Source organism: Bos taurus, chromosome 29 (genome assembly GCF_002263795.3).
Source record: "Bos taurus isolate L1 Dominette 01449 registration number 42190680 breed Hereford chromosome 29, ARS-UCD2.0, whole genome shotgun sequence".
Taxonomy (NCBI): domain Eukaryota; kingdom Metazoa; phylum Chordata; class Mammalia; order Artiodactyla; family Bovidae; genus Bos; species Bos taurus.
In genome coordinates this window covers 36,387,537-36,412,783 of record NC_037356.1, presented here as the reverse complement: position 1 = coordinate 36,412,783, position 25,247 = coordinate 36,387,537, and the positions used below count along the sequence as shown (strand labels likewise).

The following is a 25,247-nucleotide window of genomic DNA, read 5'->3' as shown; positions in this document are numbered from 1 at the left end:
TGCATAGAGTACCTACCTAAATCACTGATGAATCAAGGAAGGCTTTCAGGAGGAGGAGGTTAACTTCTTGGCTACATCTCATAAAATGACTGGTGTGTTATCTAAGCAAAAAGGGTAGGCAGGTAGAGGAAGTTAAATATATGAAAGCATAGCACTGAGAGAGAAGTGTTAAGGAGGAACTGCTTGGTAGGGGTATGTTTGGGGAGTATGACAAGAAATGAGACTGGAAAAGTATACAGACCCAGATCATGAGGAGTCTTGTATGGCTTCATTCTAAAGATAGCAGTGAGCCATCACAGGACTGTTATCAAGAGACTGATTTAATCAGATCACTGTGAAAGGGGTGTGGGGCAAAATAGAAAGAGATAGCCATATATTGACCAGAGCCTGAATTGAAGCAGTAGTAGGAACAAAAGGATTATTAGATTAAGGATACCTAAAGTAAAATCGTTTATATGATCTTGGTCACATGTCTTTGCTTAACTTAGGATGTTGGACATTCTGGACAGTAACACTTTTTCCTATTATAAATGAATCTTGTAATCTAACTTTTAAATTTATTTCCTTTTGTTCATTTAAACTTGTGCAGAACTGTTTATTGAACTTAAAAATCAGAGCCTGGTTGCCTTCTTTGGTCTGTTTTTTAGATTGGAAAATGTTCAGTATCCCTACCAACTCTACATTGCTCCTTCCACCAGCAGCACAGAACGGCCAAGTCCCAATGGTCCAGATAGACCTTTTCAGTGTCCAACGTGTGGGGTGCGATTCACCCGTATTCAGAACCTGAAGCAGCACATGCTGATCCACTCAGGTAATGCCATAGTTCCTCTTGTGGCATAAATGAACCCTCTAGAACATTTTATTTTGGAATTCCAGTTAAAAATAGTAAACAGATGCTTTTGAGTTAGGAAAAAGTATATCTCTGGGAAATCTAGTGAGAACAGATAAATTCAGTTCTGTTGCTGATTTGTGACATTGTGAGAAAGATATTTGCTTAATACATTGGCCACAGGCATAAATAAGTCTTCTGATTGGAACTGGGGGCAAGTGTGATGTGCACACGACATACGTGAAAAAGAGATCAGATACTTGTGTGTGTATATGTGAGGGAGGAAAGCACAAGTGCATTTGGTAAAGCACATGGGGTTAAAAGGGCATATATTGGTGTTCTCTGTGCTATTCTAATTTTTCTTAAGTTTGTAATTCCAAATAAAAAGTGTTTTTAAAAATTAAATACAATAATTTTATTTTAATTGTGCAATCCTAAATTTCTCTGTGCCCTGAGAAATTTCTCTGTGCCCTATTCAGCCAGCCTTGCAGTATTATTTTAGTGTAAAAAAGATTTTGGATAAATGATGTGTAGAACATACTTGAAACTTAAGTTCAGTGTTCACATAAAGGCAATAAAATTCTTATAGGTAGAACACTGGCCTTTGATAAGGAAGAAATCTTTGCTACTATTCTCAGCTGTTTAACTGTCTCACTTTTCCTCTTCTTCAGATAGGTCTAACAATCCTGTGCTAACACTAATTCCCTTTGACTTTGTTGTATCAACAGATTATGTTTTGAAGGTTTTTGACATTTTTTTGCTAAAACTGTGATAATGAATTGGAAGAGACCATAAATGTACTTTACATTTCATATATTAATTTCTACATACTTATGTCACTATTACATTAAGTACCCCAAAACTTAACCAAAGGTAGTTCTGTTACAATCACTAATTATGTTCAGAGATGTTAGAATTTTCTTTTTTCTTCTCATTTTTCTCTGAGATAGGAAATTAAGATTAGATAACTGATCAGTTTACACATTTTCTTGATATAAACCTTACTGCTTTAATGAAATGAAATAATAACAGATGAAGAATTGGGGTCTGCTTAAATAAATACTCTTGTTAAATTGTATTTTGAAGTCTGAGAAGATTTGGAAGAATTCAAAAATCAAATGGAGTATATATCAATTTGATTACCCCACTCCATGGTGCCTTTCTTGCTTGCTTGCTTTTTCAAACACTAGTGACTTCTCAGGTGTTTTGTACTTTTTCTAAGATACTGAATTTGGGACTTGTTTCTGCTGATGATTTTTATCTTTTCAGATTATCTGTTGCTACAAAATTAGTTCAGAAATGTGTGAAGTTTATGACATTTCCATTTATTTTGTTTTTAGATAATATTTTGTATCGCTTTATTTTATAGGAATTAAACCATTTCAGTGTGACCGCTGTGGGAAAAAGTTCACCAGGGCTTACTCGCTAAAGATGCATCGCCTAAAGCATGAAGGTAAACGCTGTTTCCGGTGCCAGATATGTAGTGCCACTTTCACTTCCTTCGGGGAATATAAACACCACATGAGGGTTTCCCGGCACATTATCCGCAAGCCTCGGATTTACGAGTGCAAAACATGTGGCGCCATGTTCACCAACTCTGGAAATTTAATCGTGCACCTGAGGAGTCTGAACCATGAAGCGTCAGAGCTAGCAAACTACTTCCAGAGCAGGTGAGGTGCACAACGAAAACCGAACCAGGGAAACTGCTTTCTAGACTCTCTCTTCCTGTTGTTAGGGCAGCCTGCTGTGCTTTGTTTTGTTTTTTTAATCAGGTTGCCAGCTAATCAATCACATTCCTTAAAAATTCCCACTATCCAATAACACTCTGCTCTCCTGATAAAATTTTGCTAATTCTACTAAGTATAAACAGTTTTAAATACTTTTATAGTTGGCATTAGAAATCTTTTCCTACAGAGATAGACCACTTGTTTTGGGTTTTGGGGGGTTGTTGTGGGGGGGGGGTTTGTTGTTGGTTTCTTTTTTTAATATAAGGTTAAAGTAAATTCTGTAGTCGATTTTAAATAGACCTGACTGGAAAATATACCAAGTCAGATGATATTTGGTGATAGTGGATTACTTCCCATTCTTTGGATGATGGTTAAATTCTTGACTACTCCTCCTTTTTCTTCCCTCTCTAAATAATGAGAGGAACTTCAGCAGCAACTATAATTGGTAGTTTACATCAAATGAAGTTTTCCTCTTTTTCTTTCAGTTTAGAACTCCATACATTGAATATTAAAAATTTATGATAGAGTTAACCTTTCTGATTTATCGGGTAGCTGAGGATCGGGTTCTAGTTCTGGCTCTGCCGCTCCCTGCTGGTATGATTGAACATATCACTTCACAGATGAAGAAGCTTGAACTTAGAGAAGGATAATGTGTAAGCTTTAAAGATGATTGCTAAGGTCTCCTCTAGATATAAAATTCTGTTGTCTATTTTTAATACTTTATCAGAATTGTACATCTGTAGGAATCCTTAGTTTCTTATAAAATGAAATCAAATTTTACACCACCTTTATTTTTATAATCTTATTTTTCTATAAATTTTTTTCCTGCATTGATTTTGTTTTTCTCTTAAAGCCAGACATTTTGCCAAATGTAATCACTTCTGACTCTTAGTGTCTGGTTATTATATCACTAAACTTATATTATATACGACATATCAAAGTTTGTTCAGGACTAAAATCGTGTCCCAGTTAACTGCACGGGCTGTTTTCTGTATCTTCCCTGTGCTGAGCCCTCTGTCCTCCACTCTTTAACATATGAAGACTTTTATAACCGAGGATATCTTAAATTGCTTTGCAAATGAGCAGACTTCAATTTTTTTATTAATAGTGGAAAAATTATAAAATAACCTAAAGTATATTAGATATTGAAATTATAAAGTATAATGAACTTTTTTGTTCAACAGTAAAGATTTAAATAAAGCATCTAAGTAGTTTTTTACATTTTTCTATATAGTAGATTGTATATAAGGTCATTTATGCATGAGGATTAGTTTAACTATATCCAAGAAGTAATAAAAAGCTAGGTTTATATACCTTATAATTAGTGTATAATCCAAGAAAGGTTACACATAAGTTATTCAAATGATCTTTGTTTAAATGAACATGCTATTTGCGTTTGCTTTGTGCACAGAAACTCTTCTCCATAGAAGGAGAAAGGCTGTTTAGGTGTCCACAGTGACACTGAATGTGATCTGTCTCTCGTGATGGTAGGGAGAGTTGATATACTTGGGTTCTAATGGATGGTTTGGGCTCATATTTAGGAAAATTTAGAAGCTGAAAATTCCTGAGTTATAATCTTCATTCAAGAATTAGAGAATGAAAATTCCCAATCTTGTTTTACAAATCAGGTCTTTTTATTATGTCTTATTTATTCTTGGCTTGAAAATTAACTCCCTGTTTCATCCTTTGCCTCTTACCTAGTGATTTCCTAGTACCGGACTACTTAAACCAGGAGCAAGAAGAGACCCTTGTTCAATATGATCTTGGAGAACACAGTTTTGAAAGCAACTCTTCTGTTCAAATGCCTGTAATTTCACAGGTCTCCTCGACCCAGAATTGTGAAAGCACTTTTCCCTTGGGGTCTCTTGGGCTGACAGAAAAGGAGGAAGAAATGCCAGAGCAGCCAAAGACCAGTGCTTGTGCCGAGGCAACCAGAGATGACCCCCCAAAATCAGAGCTGTCTTCTATAACTATTGAGTAATTTCATAGTTTGGCTTCATTTTTAATTTTTGGAAAGTGCCTGTGCTTGGTCTTGTACATTTGAATTTAATTTTTTAAGCAAAAAAAAAGGGTTTGGAAAAATCTCCCTTTTTACTTTGTAAGTCCTGCAACTGATGTTTTACTTTTCGTGACTGAGAGATTGCTTCTGTAAGTGCACAGTAACATGGTGTTGAAATACAGTAGAAACCCTGAAACTTAAGGAGAGGAAGCAGTTGACGTCACACTTATATCAGTTTCCTCTTCATCATCAGGAGTAGGCTAACAACATACCATTAGGTTGAGAAGAAATCAGATGATTACTGACCTTCCTGAAATGAAAGGGTACACCAGAAACATACTACTAAACAAATTTGGCAAATGGCCTGAATAGATGTTACTCCTATACACAGGACCTTGTACAATCTTCTGTAAAGCCTGTTGTTTCTGGAAATATTTATGGTGAGCTTTCTTAAAAATTATTAGGGTGTGTACTTCTGAAATTCCACGTATTCTTTTTTTTTTTTTAAGCTTTGTCATTATGATTTTTTATGGTGAAAGTTTGGTATTGGGATAGGTATTCCCTGTACCTTTATAATAGTACTCTCCAAATTATCTTTCTTCTATGAAAGACGGCAGAGAGCCACGGTTGAGAAGAGTCAAGCTGTGCATGAAGAGACCAGGAATGGGGAATATAGTGTGTGAATCTCAGCTTCATAGGAACTCTCATACTGCTTTTCTGGTTAAAATCATTGTTTACCTGGTCTTTGAATGTTAATGCCTGGCTAATGAGGTCATTGCCTAGATCAGTTTATTCTTACCCTATCAACAGTACTTTCTTTTGCCTATACTTGGCGTGATCCCATAAAAAGGAAATATACTGGAGATGTTCTATATTTTATATATAGGTTTGTGTATTATTGAGGATGTTTTCATTTTGCTGTTTGGACAAAATAAAGAATTCTCTGTTAAGGCTATGTTCTTAATCCAACTAAGATTGTTTACAAAATACCATGTGACAGTGATATATTGTCCTTATTCCAAAATATTTTTAGACATTGCCAAATGTCATATTGAAAGCAGTTAGTATAGTTTTTACAGAATGTAAGCAATAATGTAGAAGAGAAGAGGCTATAAAATGATGATCTGTGACTCAGATCTATTTGGGGGAAAAAATTGTTAAGACTAAAGAAAAACTAAAAACCTTAAGGTAATGAATATTACCTCTTGCTGCTAAAAGAAAATGAAACTTCCTGGTTTATAGTTGAAATACATATGATACTTTAGACTGGAGTATATATTTTACCTGGTGCCGTTAAAGCATCGCTTACCTTGATCCTAAATTTCATGAGTCCATGAACAATGATCTTTTGAGTAACTTTTTTTTCTATGTATATACCCAGAGTTTAATCATTATGAAAACACCTGATTTAGATTAGAAAAAGAAAATACAGTTTCTTATTCAGAACACAAGATCTCAGTTTTGTCTGGGTGCTAGACCTCAATAAAAATTTTTTAAGTTATAGTGATTTGTTTCATTTTTTGATTGGCTCATTCAGTAACTTATCTCTTACAAATGTAAAGAAAGGGAAAGTGAACTCCTTGAAGTTTTTTTTAGGCTAATGTTCTTTTTGTTTTCATATTCTGCTGTTTTTAACTTGTTTCCAAGTCCTTTTCTCACTCAAGAACCTATTGTTTCCTTTTTGCTCCCCAAATAGCTATAGTACCTTAAGGAAAATGAACACATACAGATTATGATTGCCCTCCATCATTTATGCGTCTTTATCAGTAGGTTGAATTACTTTTCTTCAGCAAGACTATATGATACTAATAGCGGTACTGCTGTGTCTCAACTGGAAAGGTCAGGAATTTTTATTTTTAATATTATATAGATTCTTTGGAAACTGTTATGCCTACCAATAGATAAATCTCAAGGTTAATTTTAAAATCTTATATGGACAAGACAAGAGTAAGTGAAATTATCACCAGGAGTCATTGTTGCCCTCAGTTCTAAGAGTTATTTTTTTTAGAATAAGGAAGGAAGAAAAGAAGGAAAGAAAATAGACTTGATGAGAAGATACATCAGAACTTGGAGATTTGTTGATTGAAAGTAATTTAGCATACCCCCTGTCCTGAGAATTGTGTACTGAGAGTCCTGCACAGTTTTGCCCGTTCTGAGGTGTTCTGTGTTCTCAGAATGTAGGATTACCATCACTGGCTATTTTTTCCCAAATGGAAACTTTAGACTTTCATTGGTAATTACAAATTATACGGATTTCCAAGTTTTATGAGACATTTGGACCTACTGTGAAAATGCTTATTGCTGGTTGTCTGTTCCCCACATCTTACCAATACAGGTAACTAATACTTCACATGTGATATAAACAAAGGCCTTTTTTTTCTATTTCAGTGAGGCTCTACATTTTCTTGATACATAGTTTAAGGTTACTTAGCTTATGGGCCTGTTTTAAGAAACTAAGCTGCAAGAAAATAATTGTATATAGTGTGACTTAGATTTATTTAAAATTCATCTAAGAGAAGGATGCCTGGATGTATAATTTTTACCAGAATATATGGAGAAAAAAATACAAAGAGATGAAAACCTGTTACATTGTCTCATCATCAGAAATTACCAGTATAATTGAACATTAAAAAAATTCCAGTTTAGCATAGCATAGCAAAGTAATTAACCTCCAATTAAAATAAATAAATTTATATTTTAAAAAAATAAAAAATAATAAAAATGAATACCGTAGCTATCTTGCTTAAATTAGGCCCCATGAGGTAACTTTGTGATATTTAAAGGGCTTAAATTTTAGGATGCAAGATAAATTGCCTTTTTAAACCAAGGATTTTATATAATAAAAACATTTATTTTCATTTTAAAGCTACCAAATAGGTATGCTATACATACTTCACAGATGAGCAGAGATGTGTGCTCTGGTACTGGGTGTTTGAGCACCTGCAGGCATCCTTTCCACTTTATAAGGCTGTGTTCTAACAGTGAAAGCACTTGGCATGTTAGTGATTGCACTAATTCACAAACAAAAATTTAGTGCTCATTTTTTTTTTTTAAGTTTTCAAGAAAGGGATGCAGATGGAGGTTATCACCCACAAATATATTTAAATGAGTGTTTCTTATTTTGAAAGTAATCTTTAAGTAATTAGCTATCTATTTCATTACATTACCAGTTTTTTAAAGTTCTCAATTTCAGTGAGATAAAGTGTACTAAAATGTTTAAATAGCCTCATTTGTTCTTACATTCTGGCTTACAGAACTTTACATTCTGGTTCCTTGTTATGACACATGCCCTTAGGTTTTAAAAACAAACAAACAAAAAACCCTTCTGTTTTGTTAAAATATGTTACCAAGTGGAAAGAATTATGCAGCACATCTAATGTACTTACTGTTGGTAACTCTGTTACCTTCTGACTACTGAGCCAGCCTCTCCTGATGTATAAGTGGTTCCCTGGGGGAGCCTTTGGAAGCCGTATTAACTCTTTCGGTTTTATTTTACCTCTTACTAATTTTTATTCTCATACTTAATCTAAATAGAGGACATTTATCTAGTTCAGTGGCTTTTATTTTGAAGATTCTCAGATCACGGTTTGATTTCTTTCAGCTTTGTAGCCCCTGAGAAATACATTACCTTATAATGTAATGGCAGTGTATGCTAGAATAACCACATGGAGAGAATTACTACTTGATGAATGAACAATCCTAAAATTATAACTGAAAGGACTTTGAGATTTAAGGAATTGATGAAGAGAACTAGCAAAAATGTGAAGTCATAGCTTTGGAGTATACATCCTAGTGAGGGAGAGTAGTTTTCTAGTTATTAGTATTAATTGGGAGGGGAAAAAATGAGAAAAATTCACATCAGGAAGTGACCCAAAGTTGCTGAAAGATAGTAAATGCTGTTTTCAGTGTAAGTTATTGACAGAAGATGATTTAATTTAGATTTTGAGAGTTAATGAGAGAAGCATATATACAAACTTGATTTTCTGAATCAGAACAGAATGGTGGATGGGTGCTCAATTAGAGTAACCATGTCTATGCGGAATATTAAAGCTAAGCATACGCCTACAGGCATTAGGCGCAGATCATCCAAATTTAAGTTATTCTTCATTTTGTCTATACCCATTTTTATCTTTGTGTCATTTTTGCCTGACAGAATGTTGGTGACATAGGGTATTTTTATTTGGAAAGTCCTCAGCAAGTCTAATTGCCAAAGCAATAATGGTTCACATTAACTATGAAGTGGAATTAATATCCAGGTTCAACTAAGGAGTGGACATACTATGGCTATTTCATTTTTAGATTATAAACATGTTGAGATTTATTAATGGGGAATTAAGCCTATGTCAGATTATGGGATGACTCTTCATGACATTATAGTTGTACTTTAACTTCATACTCAACTAATACACTTCGATATTTATACTACATCATAGTGATTATATTTTTATGATAAAAAAGCAAAAGTTCCATATCTTTACGGATGGTCTCTGCAGAGATGTCAGGCGATGGCGGTGGTAGCATCTCAATTGACAGTATCTGAAAAATGAGACTGCCTTAAAATGTACATGCTGCAGAGCTCACTCTGCATATGGTCCAGGCCAGTTCCAACTAACATCAAGGTTTTTATGTACATAATAGTTTACAAAGAATTTAAAGGTTTGGACTATTGGTTGAAAACAAAAAAAAAAAAAAAAATTTTTTTTAACTTAAAACTTTTAAATTTCAGTTTGAAGTGCCTCGTTTATAAAAATCAGATTCTTTGATTATTGCCTTTCTCTTTTAAACTGACTTTTTGCTGATTAAACTAAAGCCCTAGGCTCAATCGTGATGATTTATGGATAAAATTGCTGCTTGATGGTGTGAGGGCCTGTCAAGATTTTATTAAATTGTCCTTGTTTTTCCAAATACCAGTCTAACCAAATCCAAATTTCATCATTCAGGTAAGCAGGTTAAAAAATCGTCCTGTGAATGAATGTTCAGATTACCAAAGTACATAGTCTGCTGAGGAAAGGTCAGTTTTCCCTAAATTAATTGTATTCATGGAGGTTGTGTTCAGTTAAAGATGGGCAGCCTTTCGTGCCATTCCTAGAAACACCTGTTTTTCCTAGAAATACTTTTTTTTGTATTTTCTGTAAGAGCTTTCTCTTATTTCAACCATCAGTTTAATTTTCAGGTTGACAAATGCCATGTAAAGTGTCTCATACTGAGAGTGGCCCATTGAGTTATTGAAAGTCACACTGCTGTTCATCGTTCAGGTACCTGAAGTGAATGCCATCAGCTGAATCAGGAGTAAGATTAGTCATTTTCTTCCTTATACAAAGTAATGGCTTCTCGTGCTTATATTTCAAGATATTTTTTAAAAAGACCACAGCCCCTACTAGAGTACAATTTGATCTCAGTTCATGTCCCAATAATATGTTTGATGTTTCTCTTGTTGCTGGTGCCTCCTTTTGCATCAGATAGAGATTGCCTGCCTCTTTGTAGGGCACCCTTGTGGCACCTTATGTCCAGTTGGAAGATGGCGTATGGCTTCGTTTTGTGCCTCTGCTATCTTCTCAAAAGCCATTTTATAAAAATCCTAGGTAGCCTATTTTAATATTTAAATATATATATATTTGTGAGAGATACTTTTAGAACAGACTTTTTTTTACTTTAAAATTCCTGTATTCCCATTTTTAAGAGTAAATTTAAATTTTCCAGGATTTGAACTTTTTCCACAGCAGCATAATGAAAAAGTCAATTTGAGATAATAGAATGTAATTCAGTGATAAAAGAGATTGATGTCTGGTTATAGGAAACAGAAGGGAAGGGGGAAAAAGTTGTTTTGATGTAACAAACGAATTTTTAATAAAAATGTTTTTGTTTTCTGTAATTTTGTATTTACTGCTACAGTAGCTCAATATTTTACAGAGCTGACATATAGATCTGGCTCCATTCAGAAACTGGAGTACTTTCTAGTACAACCAACTGAGGAGGAAGGTGTGTACCACAGTCTTCCAGAAAGGTGACTGGCGGCCCTGTTTAGCTGATGCATGCTTTAAAATGCGCCTGTAGCCCAACATCAAGGAAGTGTGGGAGAAACGTTTATCTTGCTAGTTAATAGCATTATGATTCTTTTGGGGCCCTGGCATTTTGTGAAACCCTTGAGGGAGGGAAGGTGATGCTGGAGAAGAAATGTGAATTAAATTTTGTAGAAGGATGTTTTCATGCTTCTGTCCTCTCCTAGAACCAGAACAGCTTTTGTATCTGTGCCAGGCTCTAGTTCACCAGCTATGTATCCAGTCATCATCTCATTCACATTTGGCTTCACTTGGTGACAGTGGCCATAGCTAAGTTATTTGGCATGTTTGACTTTCAACAGTAACAAAAATGGTTTTGGATTTTATTTCCTAAAAATGTATACGATGTCGAAACTTTACATTTTATATACTAGTATCTGGCTATTAGTATTTTACAGGAACCATAGTTCTTGGTGACTACATATATATATATATATATTTTTTGTGACTTTTTTGTATACTAAGTGCCGTTTCAATGTTACAATCATTTTTAGAGTTATTGTAATCAATGTGAATATCATGTTTTTTCAAATCTGTTCTGAGCCTATAGTGTTTGCTTTGTGAATATATATGTGTATTGTATATATTCTGTATAGTTACATTGTACTGAAATATTAGCTTGTTTGATATAAGGAAAGTATGTATTGAGTACTTTTTGCTAGTTTGGTTGTTTAATCTTTTTTAAAAAGGTTTAATCTTTTTAAAAAGCAAAAACTTTAAACTGGCCTTTATTACATGGTCACAAATAAAGTTGCAGTTAGAAGGGATGGGCAGGGAAAAAGATAGTTTTGGGTGTCTTTGAATAGAAACAAGACTAAGTTTTTAAGTTTTGTTTGGTTCCCTTCCCCCCTTCATTAAAATATCTTATTAATGCTTTATGGAGTAAAACTTCCTGCTGTTGTCATTTACTGTTGGCTGGAAGGAAGAATTGCTGCTGCTGCTGATTGAGGTCAAGTGGATAAGAAAAGTCATCAGAGTAATGTGTTTCTTAAGTAAGCATCCGTTGAGTGTGTACAGACCAGAGAGTCCTCTGTGAGGCAGCACACATCAGCTTCCTGGGCAGCTAAGAAAAGAGTTCATGAACACCATCTCTGAAATCAAAAGGAATATAAAGGAGGCTAATAGTGAAAGTCATCAGATCCCAGAGCGATTGAGCCAGGTATCTTGTCGGATCTGCTTTCCTGAGTGCTGGGCTGCATTTTTCTGAGCCTGTGCGTTATTGATTAGAGACCTGTTGGTGATACTTACATAATATCTTACAACCAAGGAGTAGAGATAGTACTTCCTGGGGAAAGCTGCTCGTCGCATAGGTGAGGAGCCTGTGCAAGCCCTGAAGGAAGACCTTCCTAACTATAGGTTCCTCTTGCTATGGATTTTGACAGTGAGTGGTCTGCAGAGTGAGAGTAACAGGCAGGGGAAATGTTCACTGACCCCAGGTACCAGGATCACTTCAGTTCTGGGAGGAAATGGGTAAATTTTTAAGAAGCATTTTCTGTCATTCAGTGAGTGTGTTGAGTATTTTTAACAACAGTTTACCAGACTACTCAAGGTCAGCAAACTGCTGGGATCCTCAGTAGCCCCAGCCAAGGGTGATCTCTACAAACCCAGAAGGCAGCATCCATAGAATCATGCCCTATAGTTTATTAAAGACCAGAAAGATTGCTTCTAGAGAATGATCCTTAATGTGATAACTGAAGGTGTGTGTATCCTTGGCACATGGCATAGGGATTGATAGCTGCTTTTCTGAACAGAATGTTCTAAGTACTAACCCTGAGAGATCTGCAGACATACCGAGTTTCAATGGACTATACTTGCCCATAAACATCAAATCCCAAAGTGTAACATAATTCCCTTTCCACATGAGTAAACTTTTATACAGATGGGAAAACTAGGACGGGACAATCAATCCCGAAAGACCTTCCTCATCAGCAAGATGATGAAAACTAGGGTTTAAACAGCCGTGGAGAGGAGGAGAAGGCCGTTTTATTAAACTCTTCGTTCATTTACTTAAATTCTTATACCAAAAATACTGAAATTTCTATACTCACCCATTTTATAGATAAGTCATTGCAGAGGCTGTGGGCAGAATTGTCTTTAGAATCCTGTCGGGCTTCCGTGCAGCCCTACACCCTTCTGTCTGTTCTTGCCTATATGTGTGTGTTTGTTTTCCACAGCTAACATTTCTGGCTGCCTTTGGCTGAAGTCTAAATGACTGAATAAGTGTATGAGTGAGTCTCATTGACCAGAGAACCTGAGCATCCACACATACCCACGGCCTCTGGTAAGCCTGGCTATCTAGAGATCCTTGGGAAGGCTGCTTTAAAACAGAAGAAAAGGTCACACCAAATAGAGCTCCACTCGTCCACTCTAATCGAGGGCGCGGGGCACATGTGCTGTCTGGGGTTCAGGCGTCACTTGGGCATATGGCAAGACCTGTGTGCATGATTGATAACTTGTCCAGAAACAATTCTTGATTGCAAACAAGTCTACCTGCAGGATGATCAAAGATTCCTTTTCAGTATGTGTTACAGTTTGTAAAAGGCTAGCATTGTGAGTGACTTGGTCTTCAAAGACCCAATGACATAATAACAAACATGTGACCTGCACAGATAGCTGGCACCCTTCCTACCCACTGTGAAAAGGCATAAGGTCCACCCTGAAACCTCCAGGCACCCACAGGGCTGGAGCCTGAGAGGTGTTGAGCTGACAGAGCGCTGTGCTCTGCCAGGCCCAATGATGGGCAGAGACGCCAAGAACTTGACCCAGCCAGTGCCAGCATCAGTTCTTTGGGGCAGTAGTATTTGGGGAGAATCCCTCAGGCAGTGCTGGCAGAAAATGTGAGTTCAGTTATGCAAGTGGGTGGTTCTGTCTTTCGTGCCAGGGCCTAGTTCTGAAGGAGAACCAGGTTAACTTACTCTTGTGATGTATAACAATTGCACGTGACCTTGTCCTGTGTAAACTTTTGTAATACGGGTGTTTTTACCTAGCTAAATACCACCTCTGGACTATCCTTCCCACCCCTGCTGGTAATACCATCTTATTATTTTCTCCATCCCTACTTCTGGTACTTAATTGGAGCCTTTGTTATTGCTGGCCTAGCAACAAAAACAGCCCTGTCTCCTGCCAGGCCCACTCTGGTCCATCCTTCCCATTTCTGTTGGAGTCATCTTTTAGTTGGGCCACTGCCCTACTTCAAATCTGCCTTCCTTTCTCTTGGGAAATGTCCCAGCCTGCTGAACTTGGCTAGCTGTAGTTGGACTTCACAGCACACATCAGGCTTCACCTCCTCTCAGAACCCACCCCGCCAGCCCCCATTCGCATCTTCCTCCAGTTTGGGGATGCAGTCCCTTCTCTTTATTCCCCTAGCATATTTCGTTTAGCTCCCAACAAGCCACATCTCAATCACATCATCTTGTAATCTACTTCATGGGGTGGTTGTGAGAATTAAAATGAATTATATGTAAAATGTTTACAATTGTGCCTAGTGTGTATATCAGTCAGTTCAGTCGCTCAGTCATGTCTGACTCTTTGCGACCCCATGAACAGCAGCACACCAGGCCTCCCTGTCCATCACGAACTCCCAGAGTTCACCCAAACTCATGTCCATTGAGTCGGTGACGCCATTCAACCATCTCATCCTCGGTCGGCCCCTTCTCCTGCCCTCAATCTTTCCCAGCATCAGGGTCTTTTCAAATGAGTCAGCTCTTTGCATCAGGTGGCCAAAGGATTGGAGTTTCAGCTTCAACATCAGTCCTTCAAAGAACACCCAGGACACACAGTGTGTATATAGTGGCCACTTACTAAGTCCTGTTTGTTTATTACTCGTGTGTCTCCCTCAGCTGACTTAATTCTTGACATCAGGGACTGTGTCTTCTGTTTGTATATCCCCTGTAGTGCCAGGCACATAGTAAAACTCAAAAAATGTCGAATGAATAATTTAATGTCCCAGGAAATGCTCACAGGTAACTTTATCCTCACCAGGGAACTTCAGGACAGAACACCAAGAATCATGTCACCTGGTAGCTTGCCTCCATTTCCACTTCACCATATACATCAGAAGCCTACTTATCCTTAAGTGAATGAAGGTCTGAAATGTGAGGCTGTACGCAATTTAATCCCCAAGTCGTGTCTGACTGCAGCCCCATGAACTGTAGCCCACCACGTTCCTCAGTCTGTGGGATTTCCCAGGCAACAAGTATAACTTCAGATATAATCCTCAGAACAACTGCCATCAGCCTGACCAAAATGTCTTCAAGTTATCTGAAACACTGGTCCTGCCATTTCTCTCCCCTCATCGGGTTTACTCATCCATCAAGTCCACAGCTGCACTGGCTTAGGACTTGCCTGTCAGGTTCACAAAGCGTCCTGTGCTTCTATTACAATGGTAATTGAGGATTCAAAAGCAGTCCATTAGATTCAGTGCCATTAGGACAGGGCCCTTACCCATGTCTTGTACTAAGGTGTCCTCGGGGCCAGGGTTGATTGAATGAAGCCTCAGACCTTAGGAATTAACGGTTTCTGAGTTGAAGAATTATAGAAATAAGACTAATAGAGATATAACTGCCCTCAGAACCACCAGAGCGTGTGCTCTGCATATTTGGAAGGCTCTGAAAGGACATGTTGGGGAGGGCCCTCCCTGTCTAGAGGCCTAGGATTTGTGCCAGTAGAAATGGGGAGGGCACGGGGGTGGGGGTGGGGCGCGCAGGAAACAACTCTGAGCATGGAAGGTGGAGTGTCCACAGGTGACGGTGGTTCAGCAGCCCTGAAAGGACTGAGTGTGGGAAAGCAGACTGGGGTCGGATCAGAGGAGGTCTTTTAAGAACCTGGACTAATCCGGCAGGAAAAAAAGGAGCATCACACATTTTGAGGCAGAGAGCTCAATCAGAGCTGGCCCTGGAAAGATGAACAAGCGTGGAGTTGTAAGAGGGCTTACAGGCTGAGCTGAGATCACAGAAGAGTACGTCAGTAGTTCAGGAAAGCATTCAGAGGGTGCCCTGAGGGGCTAGAGCAGGGGTCTAGGGAGGGCTTTGATGAGATGTGGGCCTGGGATCTGAAGACACGTGTTACCTCTGGACAGTGGACAAGATGCTCTATTTCAAGCCCTCACAGTGCTACTTCCTTGACCTTGTCAGGTTCTCAGGCAGATTCCCCTTGTTTCTGAGGAGGAACTTTGTATCCTAGACAGTAAGAGTCAGGCAGAGTTCCAAGCTGGGTTCCAGAGCTGAGCTCAGAATGAAAGTGAGAGGTTTAAGAATAGTCCTGCAAGAAAAGTTACGTAGCTGGGTGACTCTTTTCTAGCGAGCCTGGCTTCTACTAGACCAGGTTGCTGGGGTTGAAAGTTTCCCTTCGCTCTCCTTCTTAACATTCCATCTACTTTGCTTCAACAGCCTGCTGCACAGGGCACTGTTGTAGGCACTGCAAACACAGCATGGAACAGCACAGCAGAAACCTTGCCCTCGTGGAGCTCATCGTCTTGGTGGGGGAAGGGGTTTGTCCAGCAATAAGATGAAGTGTGGGAGTGGGCAGGGGAGCAACTTTAGGCACGCTGGCCAAGGTGAGCAAATGGCCAGTAAGCCGGGTCCAAGCACATGAGGGCCAGGGCGCTGCACACAGAGGGTCACCAAGGTCAAGGGTGCTGCCCAGCCTGTTCAGGAAGGAGGCCGGGCTCCTCCCCACCTACTCTCTGGGAAGAAGCCAGAGTAGCAGAGGCTGTGCCAGGAGATTATAAAGGGAAACTGAGCTTGGAGAACGGAGGAAGTTTGTTTCCACGTGTGATGTCTTTTCCTGGACAAACTCAGAGGAAGTCTTTTTCCCCAACACAGGCCAAGGAACAGGTTGCTCGAAGTCGGAAACTGAGCTTAAAGGCCAGTCCTGGCAGTGGTTGTAGATGTAACAACATAGCTGAGCTCGTTCTCTAATCCAAATTTTTGACCTCTATCTAAGATGGCATTTAAGAGACCTCTGCTTGTGTCAGATATCTGGATGCAGCCTTTTCTGCAGAGATGGACTGCACACGAGCTCCTGTGCACACAGCCCAGAAACGAGGTGTAGACTGCCAGCATGCAATCCCCATTCACCCAGGAGATGGGAAGCAGCTTTTGTAATACAGTTGCTCTCCCCTCAAGAACCCCCTGACCCGCGAGCAGACATGTGTAACTGCCCAGGACAATCTTACGTGCCTCCCAAAGAGGTACAAGAGGGAGGTCTAGGGCAAGCAGGAGGTTTAAACAGAAACATGCACTAATTCGTGCAGTCCTGCTGAGTACGTGCCAGGTGCATCCATGCACAATTTCTAGCCAGAGTCGGGGTTCCACAGCACCCCCAGCATCCTAGGTACGACCGTATGACATCTGTGAGAGCTCACATCCACTGTCTGACATGGCAGGCTTTCCACACAGTCCCAGGAGAGATTGGCACAGATCAGCCCTGGAGAAGGCCTCACTTTGCCTTGCACGTTGGAAGTGCCACAAAGCAAATATATAGATGCAAACACACAGAAAGTAAGGGCAAATGAAGAAGGCACACTTCTCTACTTCAGTCAGGGTCCATCTACAGCTCTGGTCTCCCCATGTCTTTGGAGAGCTGCTGTGACCAGGAGTCCTGCCTGTCCAGCACCCCTGCCCCAGGGCTGCTGCCAGGCCCTCCCTGCTGGGGCCCCACGCCTGCACCCCTGAAACACGCGAGGCCAGAAGCCCTTTAGTGCCCCCACTGGAGCTGACACCGCCCCCGGCCCCCGCTGCCACTACTTCCTTTCTGTCAGCAACAGCCACCATTCCAGAGCGAAATGATTCTAGCCGTGTACTTGCCTCTGTTGCAGGCACCAGATGTGGAAGGCTTTTCCTCAACGTGCTGAATCCCTTCCCACCTGGACTCTCGCTCAGTCACTAGTTCACCCTAGCACTAGTGTGCGTCAGTGGATTTTCTGGCTCCTCTTCCACCATAAAATATAGGCTGAAATGAGGGTGGAGGGGTGAACGGAGCCAAGAGCAAAGGAAAAACCCAGCAGCTCAGTGTGCCCAGCAACCCCCAGGCTCTAGTGGGAGCCAGACGGCCCCCCCAGGCCCAGCCCACAGCGCCTGGGCTCCAGCACCTTGGAATGCAGGCCTCTCCCTGGCTGCCCACACGTCACTCCAAGTACATTACATAAGCATAATCTGTTTTCAGCGCAGACTTGAAAGTTTGGTCCTTGCTTCCCAGAATTTATCTATAATGCAGTCCCATGAATAATCTAAGCACAAATAGAAGGGGCTCACTAATCCCAAGGAGAATGAGAAATATGTGGGGAGGTCAAGTCTGAACATAATTCAGACTGAGTCCAAGATAATGTTAATCTAGGATGACAGGAACATGTGGTAACAAATGTGCTTAAGACCTTTGCAGAGCCAAAACCTCATCTGTGAGTCGCTGGGCATTGGTAAGTTTTCCATGAAACCATCAGCTCTGCCTCCTGCCTCTTGACATTTCTTCCCCTCCCCTGATGGACACACAGGACAGACAGGTGTATAGGCAGCTGAGCCGCTTACCTCTCCGGGCCTCGCTTTCCTCCCCAGTTACCATGGGTGCAGCTCTGGCCCCCCACAGCCTGGAGCGGGCCTGGCACACGCTGAGAGGTCAGTGAGTGTCCTTGGAAAGATTCGGTGAGGAGGGACAAATGCACACCCTGAAAATGGGTTCATAAGATTATCTGATCACAGTTAAACAAATATAAGATTATCTGATCACAGTTAAACAAATAGGTGTAACATGTGTAACCCCAGCACACTTCCTGCCTCTCACTTTCACCCTCAGCAATGGACCACAGCTGACTGCGAGCTGCTCATGGAGGAGCAAAGCTCCTCAGCAACTTCCCCAGACCTTGATATGAACACGACTGAGAAGCCAGAAAACAGTCCCAGGGAGAAAAGCCTGACAGGAGTGTTTCCACATATTGTCTGTGCACTCTTCATGTCCAACCCTTTGTGACCCCACGGACTGTAGCCCTCCAGGCTCCTCTGCCTGTGGGATTCTCCAAGCGAGAATACTGGAGTGGGTTGCCATTTCCTTTTCCAGAGGATCTTCCCAAACACAGATACATTGCTACTGCTGCTAAGTTACTTCAGTCATGTCCGACTCTGTGTGACCCCATAGACGGCAGCCCACCAGGCTCCCCTGTCCCTGGGATTCCCCAGGCAAGAATACTGGAGTGGGTTGCCATTTCCTTCTCCAATGCAGGAAAGTGAAAAATACAGATACATTAAGTGGGATGAAATAAATCCACGCCTTGTAAAAGGTGACCCAAGGAGCTTCTACGGGGCCTCTACTCATCCCCCGCCAACCCCAAGAAGAAAGAAAAGAGGATACTGTATCCCCATGGTAGTGACGACGATCCCAAACCCCCTGGGCCTCCTGTAAACCTGCTCCAGCCTAGGAGTCAGCCAAGCAAGGTGGCGCCACATGCAGAGGTAGCAGCCCAGCGCCTGCCAGCCTCTCCAGGATGGTGGGCTTCCCACGGGGACCACTGCCCATGAAGTTCACGTCCTGGAGTGAGTGGCCTGCAAGAGGACACGCAGCATGACCCCCCTGGAAAGCTGCCTTCATGGGGGCCCACACGTGGTGTTCCCACACTTGGCGTCCCCACACTTGGCAACACAGGGTTCCATCTGTTGCAACACAGGGACGCGAAAGACTCACCATGAATTGGGTGGGAGAGGGTGGTGGAGAGAAGCTGCCCACCACGCCTGCCTTCTGGATGTGGCTGCTTCAGCCACTGCGCCTGTGACGTGCAGAGCATGGGCGCCCTCTGCTGCCCTCACCTAGAATGAGCCCCAGGGTGGAAGAATCTCGGCCTTTAACCCAAACTTACAAACTACATATATGTACGCATGTGTTTGGCTGCACCACGTGCCACGGGTAAGTTCACCAGATCTCAGCTGCGGCACATGGAATCTCTTAGCTGCAGCGTGTGGGATCTAGTTCCCTGACCAGGGATTGAACTTGGGCCCCTTGCGAGCACAGAGCCTTTAGACCATGAGGGAAATCCCAAACTTGCAAAATATTTATTAAGCCTAATCAAAAGGCTTTTGTTTACAATAGATACCCAGTGAGACAATTCAAACTGTTAGCCACTCACATATTTTTCAAAAGCCCTTAAACTAGAATGAGATGGACTGTCTTTTCAGCTCTGGGGGTGATACTCCCCGAGGTCCTAGTGAAAGTCCCTGTCATTGGTGACCAGAAGTACTTCTGTCACCTCACACATGCTCATTTCGTGGCTCGCTCCTGGGAAGACTCCCCAAGAAAGGGGATTTCCTGGACTCAGCTGGCTTTCCGTCAGCCCTCCTTTTCCAGGCTCTCCTCCAAGCCCAGGTGCCCCATCACTTTTGGCCTGTTCCTTTTGCTCCAGCTTCCCCCAGCGCTCAGCAGAAATGGCTCCAGGGAGCAAAGTGGGGCAAGAATTGATCCTTCTGAATCACAGGTCAGAACATGTTGTTCAGCTGCCCACGGACGAGACCTCAAGGAAACATTTTCTCCCTCCAGTCCATGCTAGCCTCAGTCAGAGGGACAAGGGAAAAGCAGATGGTTTGGCCCCTTGGAGAGGGAAATATCCAGGGACTGCCGGGGCTGGCCAAGGAAATGGGGACGGGGAAGATTTTTAAATGCTGCAAGAGGCCTTCCAGAGCCCAGCTAGCTCATTCTGACCTCGTCCACGTGTGCCTGAGCCAGGGAGCTGATCACCTGGCAAGAGGTCCCGGATCCTTGAGACTTCAGGTGGGGAGTGCCTTGCTCCCGGAAGGCAGTGCAGGACGTTACTACACAGTGGCTGGAATTCATCCCTCCTCTTCTCTTTCTACTTCTTTTTAAAAGTAGTTGTTCTTTTCTTTTTTAAAAAAATATTTAATAATGGCTGCATCAGGTCATAGTCATTTCTCAGCCTTTTGGCTAAGATCAAGTGTAGTATGGGGGCTTCCCAGGTGACTGCCAGTGCAGGAAATGCAAGAGACTCAGGTTTGATCCCTAGGTCAGGAATATCCCTGGGAGAAGGGAATGGCAACCCACTCCAGGCTTCCCTTGTGGCTCAGCTGGTAAAGAATCCACCTGCAATTTGGGAGAGCTGGGTTCAATCCCTGGGTTGGGAAGATCCCCTGGAGAAGGGAAAAGCTACCCACTCCAGTATTCTGGCCTGGAGAATACTATACAGTCCATGGGAATGCAAAGAGTTGGACACAACTGCGTGCCTTTCACTTTCAGTTTCCTGTATCCTTGCCAGGAGTATCCCATGGGCAGATGAGCTTGGCGGGCTAGTCCGTGGGGTCACAGAAGGTTGGACACGACTGAGCTAGAGGAGAGAGCATATGGGATCTTTCGTTGTGGTGTGTGGGCTCTACAGCACACGGGCTTAGCTGCCCCATTGCATGTAGGATCTTAGTTCCACAACCAGGGATCGAACCTACATCCCCTGCGTTGGAAGGTGAATTCTTAACCACTGGACTACGAGGGAAGTCTGGATTCCTCTTCTCTTTCGGAGGAACCTTGAACCAGATGCTCTGGTGAGGAAGCAGTGACGGAATACACACGCAGCACTCAGCACATGATGCACCTTGTTACTGACCCCTCCTAGATATCATGGGAGTAGCTGATCAACCGGACCCTCCCCCGCACAGACAGCGGCGGGAGACATACAGATGTCTCGATGACTTCTAACAGTTGGCAGGGCAGGTGTGTGGACGTCGGTGTCCTCATACCTGGAAGTCTGTCTCCCAGTGTTAAGCAGGTTCCTACCCACCAGACCTTTGAGTTTCTTTCCAGCTGTGAGATTGAATGGAGGTGTCCTCCCAGCTCTAAAACTCAGGCAGTTGTTATCCTACCAAGTAACAGCAGGGGAGGCACAGAGCCATCCTGGCAGGCACCCGGAAAAGCCACCAACATAGGCCCAGGAGACAGGTGGCCAGATCCAGGGACCCCACACCTCCCAGGAACGTGAACCCCCAACCTATCACTGCCTGTTTCCCCTGTCACGAAGAGCACAGGCCGGCCCTCAGCAAAATCTTGCTGAATTGACGACTTCCTTCTCCGTCTTCCCTCTGCTACCAGTAAGCTTGTTACCATCTTTTTGCAAGGCACGTGTTTCAAACATAGATTTCAATTTTCTCTAGTCTCTGTACACATTTTTCCTGCCCTGTTAGTTATCTGGACAGTACTTAGGTTATGAAATTCAAAGAGGTATTGGATGCCCTGTTTACTCTGGGAGCTGGTGGTCCCTGACAGGAGAGAGGGAGAGGGGAGAGACGGAGAGACCTTCCCCACCCTTCTCTCTGGACCTGGTCCTTCTCGCCCACCCCACCCCAGCCTCCTTCCCCAGCCCCCCTCCCCACCCCCACCACACACAGCTCTTTGGAAAAAGAGTAGGCTAAGGGGAGAAGAGTTTCCTTTTCAAGTTAAACAAGTCCGTATGAAGTTCCAGCAGAGAGGTCTGGCGGAGAGACTGAGTTATTCTGGACCACTGAGGTGTGGGCAGGGAAAATGCTGATAACCTCAAGGTGAAGGAAGCATGTGGTGGAGGGGAGCACAGAGCCAAGGGGAAGGGTGAGCTGGGCTTGCACCCCAGGAAAATACACAGCCCTCCTACTGGAAGGTTCTGAGACAATGGAACAAACAGAGAATGGGGTTGATTCCACCTTGCCTGGAAACAGTCTGGACCCTGACTTTTTAGGAAACAGCTGGAGGTGAAGGCCAAGGGCAGCCTGAACACAGTCTCCCAGATGCAGGCGCAGGGCAATGATGACATGGGAGTGTGCACCCTCTAAAGGAGAGGGGAAAACAGATGATGGCACTGACTGAAATCCTCAGAGCTGGGGTTTTTTCACCAAAATGCAGTCGTTGCCATAGGCATGTCAGACCCTGAAGCAATTAGTGCATTCTCAAGTGCTAATCTGAGAGTCAAGGCTGATCTTTCCTCAGCATCTCTCTTGCAGTGGGGAGTGGGGGGTGGGGGTGGGGAGGTGCAGACAGCCTGAACTTAAAGACAACCTAAAGCCAGGCTTCCCCTCAGGCATAGCCTGCTTGTTCCTGCTTTTCCTGATGTTGTCAGAGTCAGCTCATGCTCCTTCAATCCTGCATGAGCTCAGTGGGCTAGTCCCGGGGAGGAGGCTGGCCACCCCGCAGGCCTAGAGGAAGGGCCACTCACTCAAAACCTCTCTGACAACATCTCTCCCCAGCATCAGTGCCCATGTTTGTCATCTTCTGCAAGGACTCTTCAGACCACCTTCTAAGTAATCCCAGGACGCAGGTGATAAATATTTAAATTCTGCTCTGGGGTTTGATCTCATCATCTGAGTGGTATCTGGTGGCTTTCCAAGCTCTGTTCCTGACTGCCACCCTAAGGAATCCCAGACCGGCAACCAGGAACCTGACCTGGCAACATGTCCCCACCTGCTTCCAACAGACACTTTCCCCCTCCTTCCCTCAGCAACCACCTTTACAGGGCAAGAGGAGACGCCCGAGGGCTGGTACAAACCCAGGAGCATCCTCACCACCCAGGACTTCGCTGAGGCTCCCATCCTGGGGTGCTGCACACCCTCCCCCCACCCTCCTGTCTGGGGAGCCTCAGGTAAGGGCAGAAACATAGCCCCCTGCTGGCCCTGGGGAGGTCATAGGGCACTGTGGTCCCCGCTCTCAGCCTGACCGTTTAGAATCTGGGCTGAGGGGAATTTAAACCCAATTTCTTGCTAGTGGAGCTAGGAGAGCCCATCAAGTCCAGTAAGAAAAAAAATTACCTAAAAAGAAATAAAGCGTTTTACTCATACACACAAATACACACAGTGAACCCCACCCTTGGAGCCGGTAAGACATTCTGATCCTGGACCTGGCTGACGTTCGGGGCCTTCGGGCCTGAGCTTCCTGAAGACTGTGACCCTGGGGGTGGCACCAGCCCCACCAAGGGGTCCCAGAGGCCACACGACAGCTGCTCCCGTGCTCCAGGCAGACCAAGCGAAGCAGGCCAGCTTGGAGAGGGGAGGTTCCGTCCTCTAACGCGCCTCCCGGCACAGCCGGGTCCTCCCCACCCCACCCCCACTTCCGAGGCTGAGTGGGAAGGCCCCTCCATCCGCAGTCTCGGGGATCAGTTCACAGTCTGGGTTCCGGGGCCCGAGGCGGGGGCATGCGGAGCAATCCCTTCCTCGGCCGGCAGGTGGGCACCTGGGGTGACTGCAGCTGGGCCTCGTATCTATACCCCGATCTGCGCTTTAATCCAGTCCCGGAACACTGGGAGCCTCGTGTACACGCCGGGCTTGTTCCTCTGTGCGCAGCCCTCTCCCCAGCTCACCACGCCGGCCTGAAACATCCGCCCATCCTCCTCCGGGCTGGACAGGGGGCCCCCGGAGTCGCCCTGCGGGGAGAGCAGGCCTTGATACAGTGTGCCCCGACCCTGGTCGCCGCCTCCACCCCACGCCCACCATGCCAGCCCCGCCCACACCCGTCCCCGCTTATGCCCCCGCCCCCTGCGTCCCTGCCCCACGCCCACCTGGCAGGCGTCCACGCCACCGCTGAGGTAGCCCACGCAAATCATGCGTGGGGTTATCTGCTGCGGCAGCAGGTGCTCGCAAGTCGTCTGGTTGATGACCCGGATCTCGCCCTTCTGCAGGATCATAGCCCCCTGGCCTGCGGAGGAGCAAGGGCGGACATGGGCAGCTCGCCAAGCCAGGCCGCGGAGGCAGGACCCGGGTCCAGGGCTCGCGGAGCCGGGTGGGATGCTGTGCAGCCGGACACAGTGGTCAGGGTGTCCTGACCATCAGAGGGGGCGGGGCGGGGGGGGGTGTCAATCCTGGGAAGCCGTGTGGGAAAGGAAGGGACAGAAGGACAGCCACGAAGCCCCCGAATCCCACAGCAGTGCAGTTGCGAGCAGACCCTCGGCCCCCACGCACCTGCCTCCTGCGTGTGGCCCCAGCCGGTGACCCAGATGGCCTTGCCGGTGGGGAAGGTGTAGTCGGCCGCGGGCAGGCAGATGGGCCGGATGGTGGCGCTGTACTCCACCGGCCGGTCCAGCTGCAGCAGCGCGATGTCGTAGTCGAAGGTGAAGTCGTTGAAGAACGGGTGCTTGATGATGCGCTGCAGCCCGCGCTCCTGAACCCCCGGGGCGTTGCGCTTGCTCTGGTCATGCAGGCCCAGGAAGGCTGTCCACACACTGTGTTCCGAGTACCTGCAGGTGGCAGCGAGGGCCGGAGAGGGAGGCCTGAGCCAGGACTCCAGCCAGATGCCCTGCCCCAAGCCTGTGCCCACTCGGAGACCATGCTCAGAGGTCTCCCTCCCTGCTGCCCTCTCTCAATACACTCTTACCTCACTACTAAAAAGATCTCCCTTCTTATTAGTCTACCCTTCCTGCCAGGAGAGATTCTTGAGAGTCCCTTGGACAGCAAGGAGATCAAACTAATCAATCCCATAGGAAATCAACCCTGAATATTCACTAGAACGACTGATGCTGAAGCTGAAGCTCCAATACTTTGGCCACCTGATGCAAACAACCGACTCATTGGAAAAGACCCTGATGCTGGGAAAGATTCCGGGCAGGAGGAAAAGGGGACAACAGAGGATGAGGTGGTTGGATCAATCCAAGTACTTCTCTAGAGCAGAGGTACATATTTTAAGTACCAGATGAGCTG

General features: G+C 44.0%; 2 protein-coding genes across 10 annotated transcripts in view; one reads left to right on the top strand and one right to left on the bottom strand.

Moving 5' to 3' along the window:
• The window catches only part of ZBTB44 (zinc finger and BTB domain containing 44), a 59,200-nt gene extending 47,708 nt beyond the window's left edge, over window positions 1-11,492 (top strand). For 2 of the 6 annotated variants that reach the window (XM_015461225.3, XM_005226869.5), the window contains exons 4-6: window positions 648-811; window positions 2,199-2,499; window positions 4,258-11,492. In XM_015461225.3, coding sequence (XP_015316711.1) covers window positions 648-811; window positions 2,199-2,499; window positions 4,258-4,537 — 745 coding nt within the window. In that variant the 3' untranslated portion in view covers window positions 4,538-11,492. The remainder of the gene's footprint in view (window positions 1-647; window positions 812-2,198; window positions 2,500-4,257) is intronic. The other 4 variants (XM_059883079.1, XM_005226870.5, XM_010820982.4 and 1 more) reach the window with 4 other exon arrangements.
• Window positions 11,493-23,362: 11,870 nt separating this feature from the next.
• ST14 (ST14 transmembrane serine protease matriptase) overlaps window positions 23,363-25,247 on the bottom strand; it is a 38,062-nt gene continuing 36,177 nt past the window's right edge. For all 4 annotated transcript variants that reach the window (NM_001076538.1, XM_024987350.2, XM_059883042.1 and 1 more), the window contains 3 exon segments: window positions 23,363-23,977; window positions 24,113-24,249; window positions 24,513-24,787. In NM_001076538.1, the coding sequence (NP_001070006.1) occupies window positions 23,816-23,977; window positions 24,113-24,249; window positions 24,513-24,787 (574 nt within the window). In that variant the 3' untranslated portion in view covers window positions 23,363-23,815.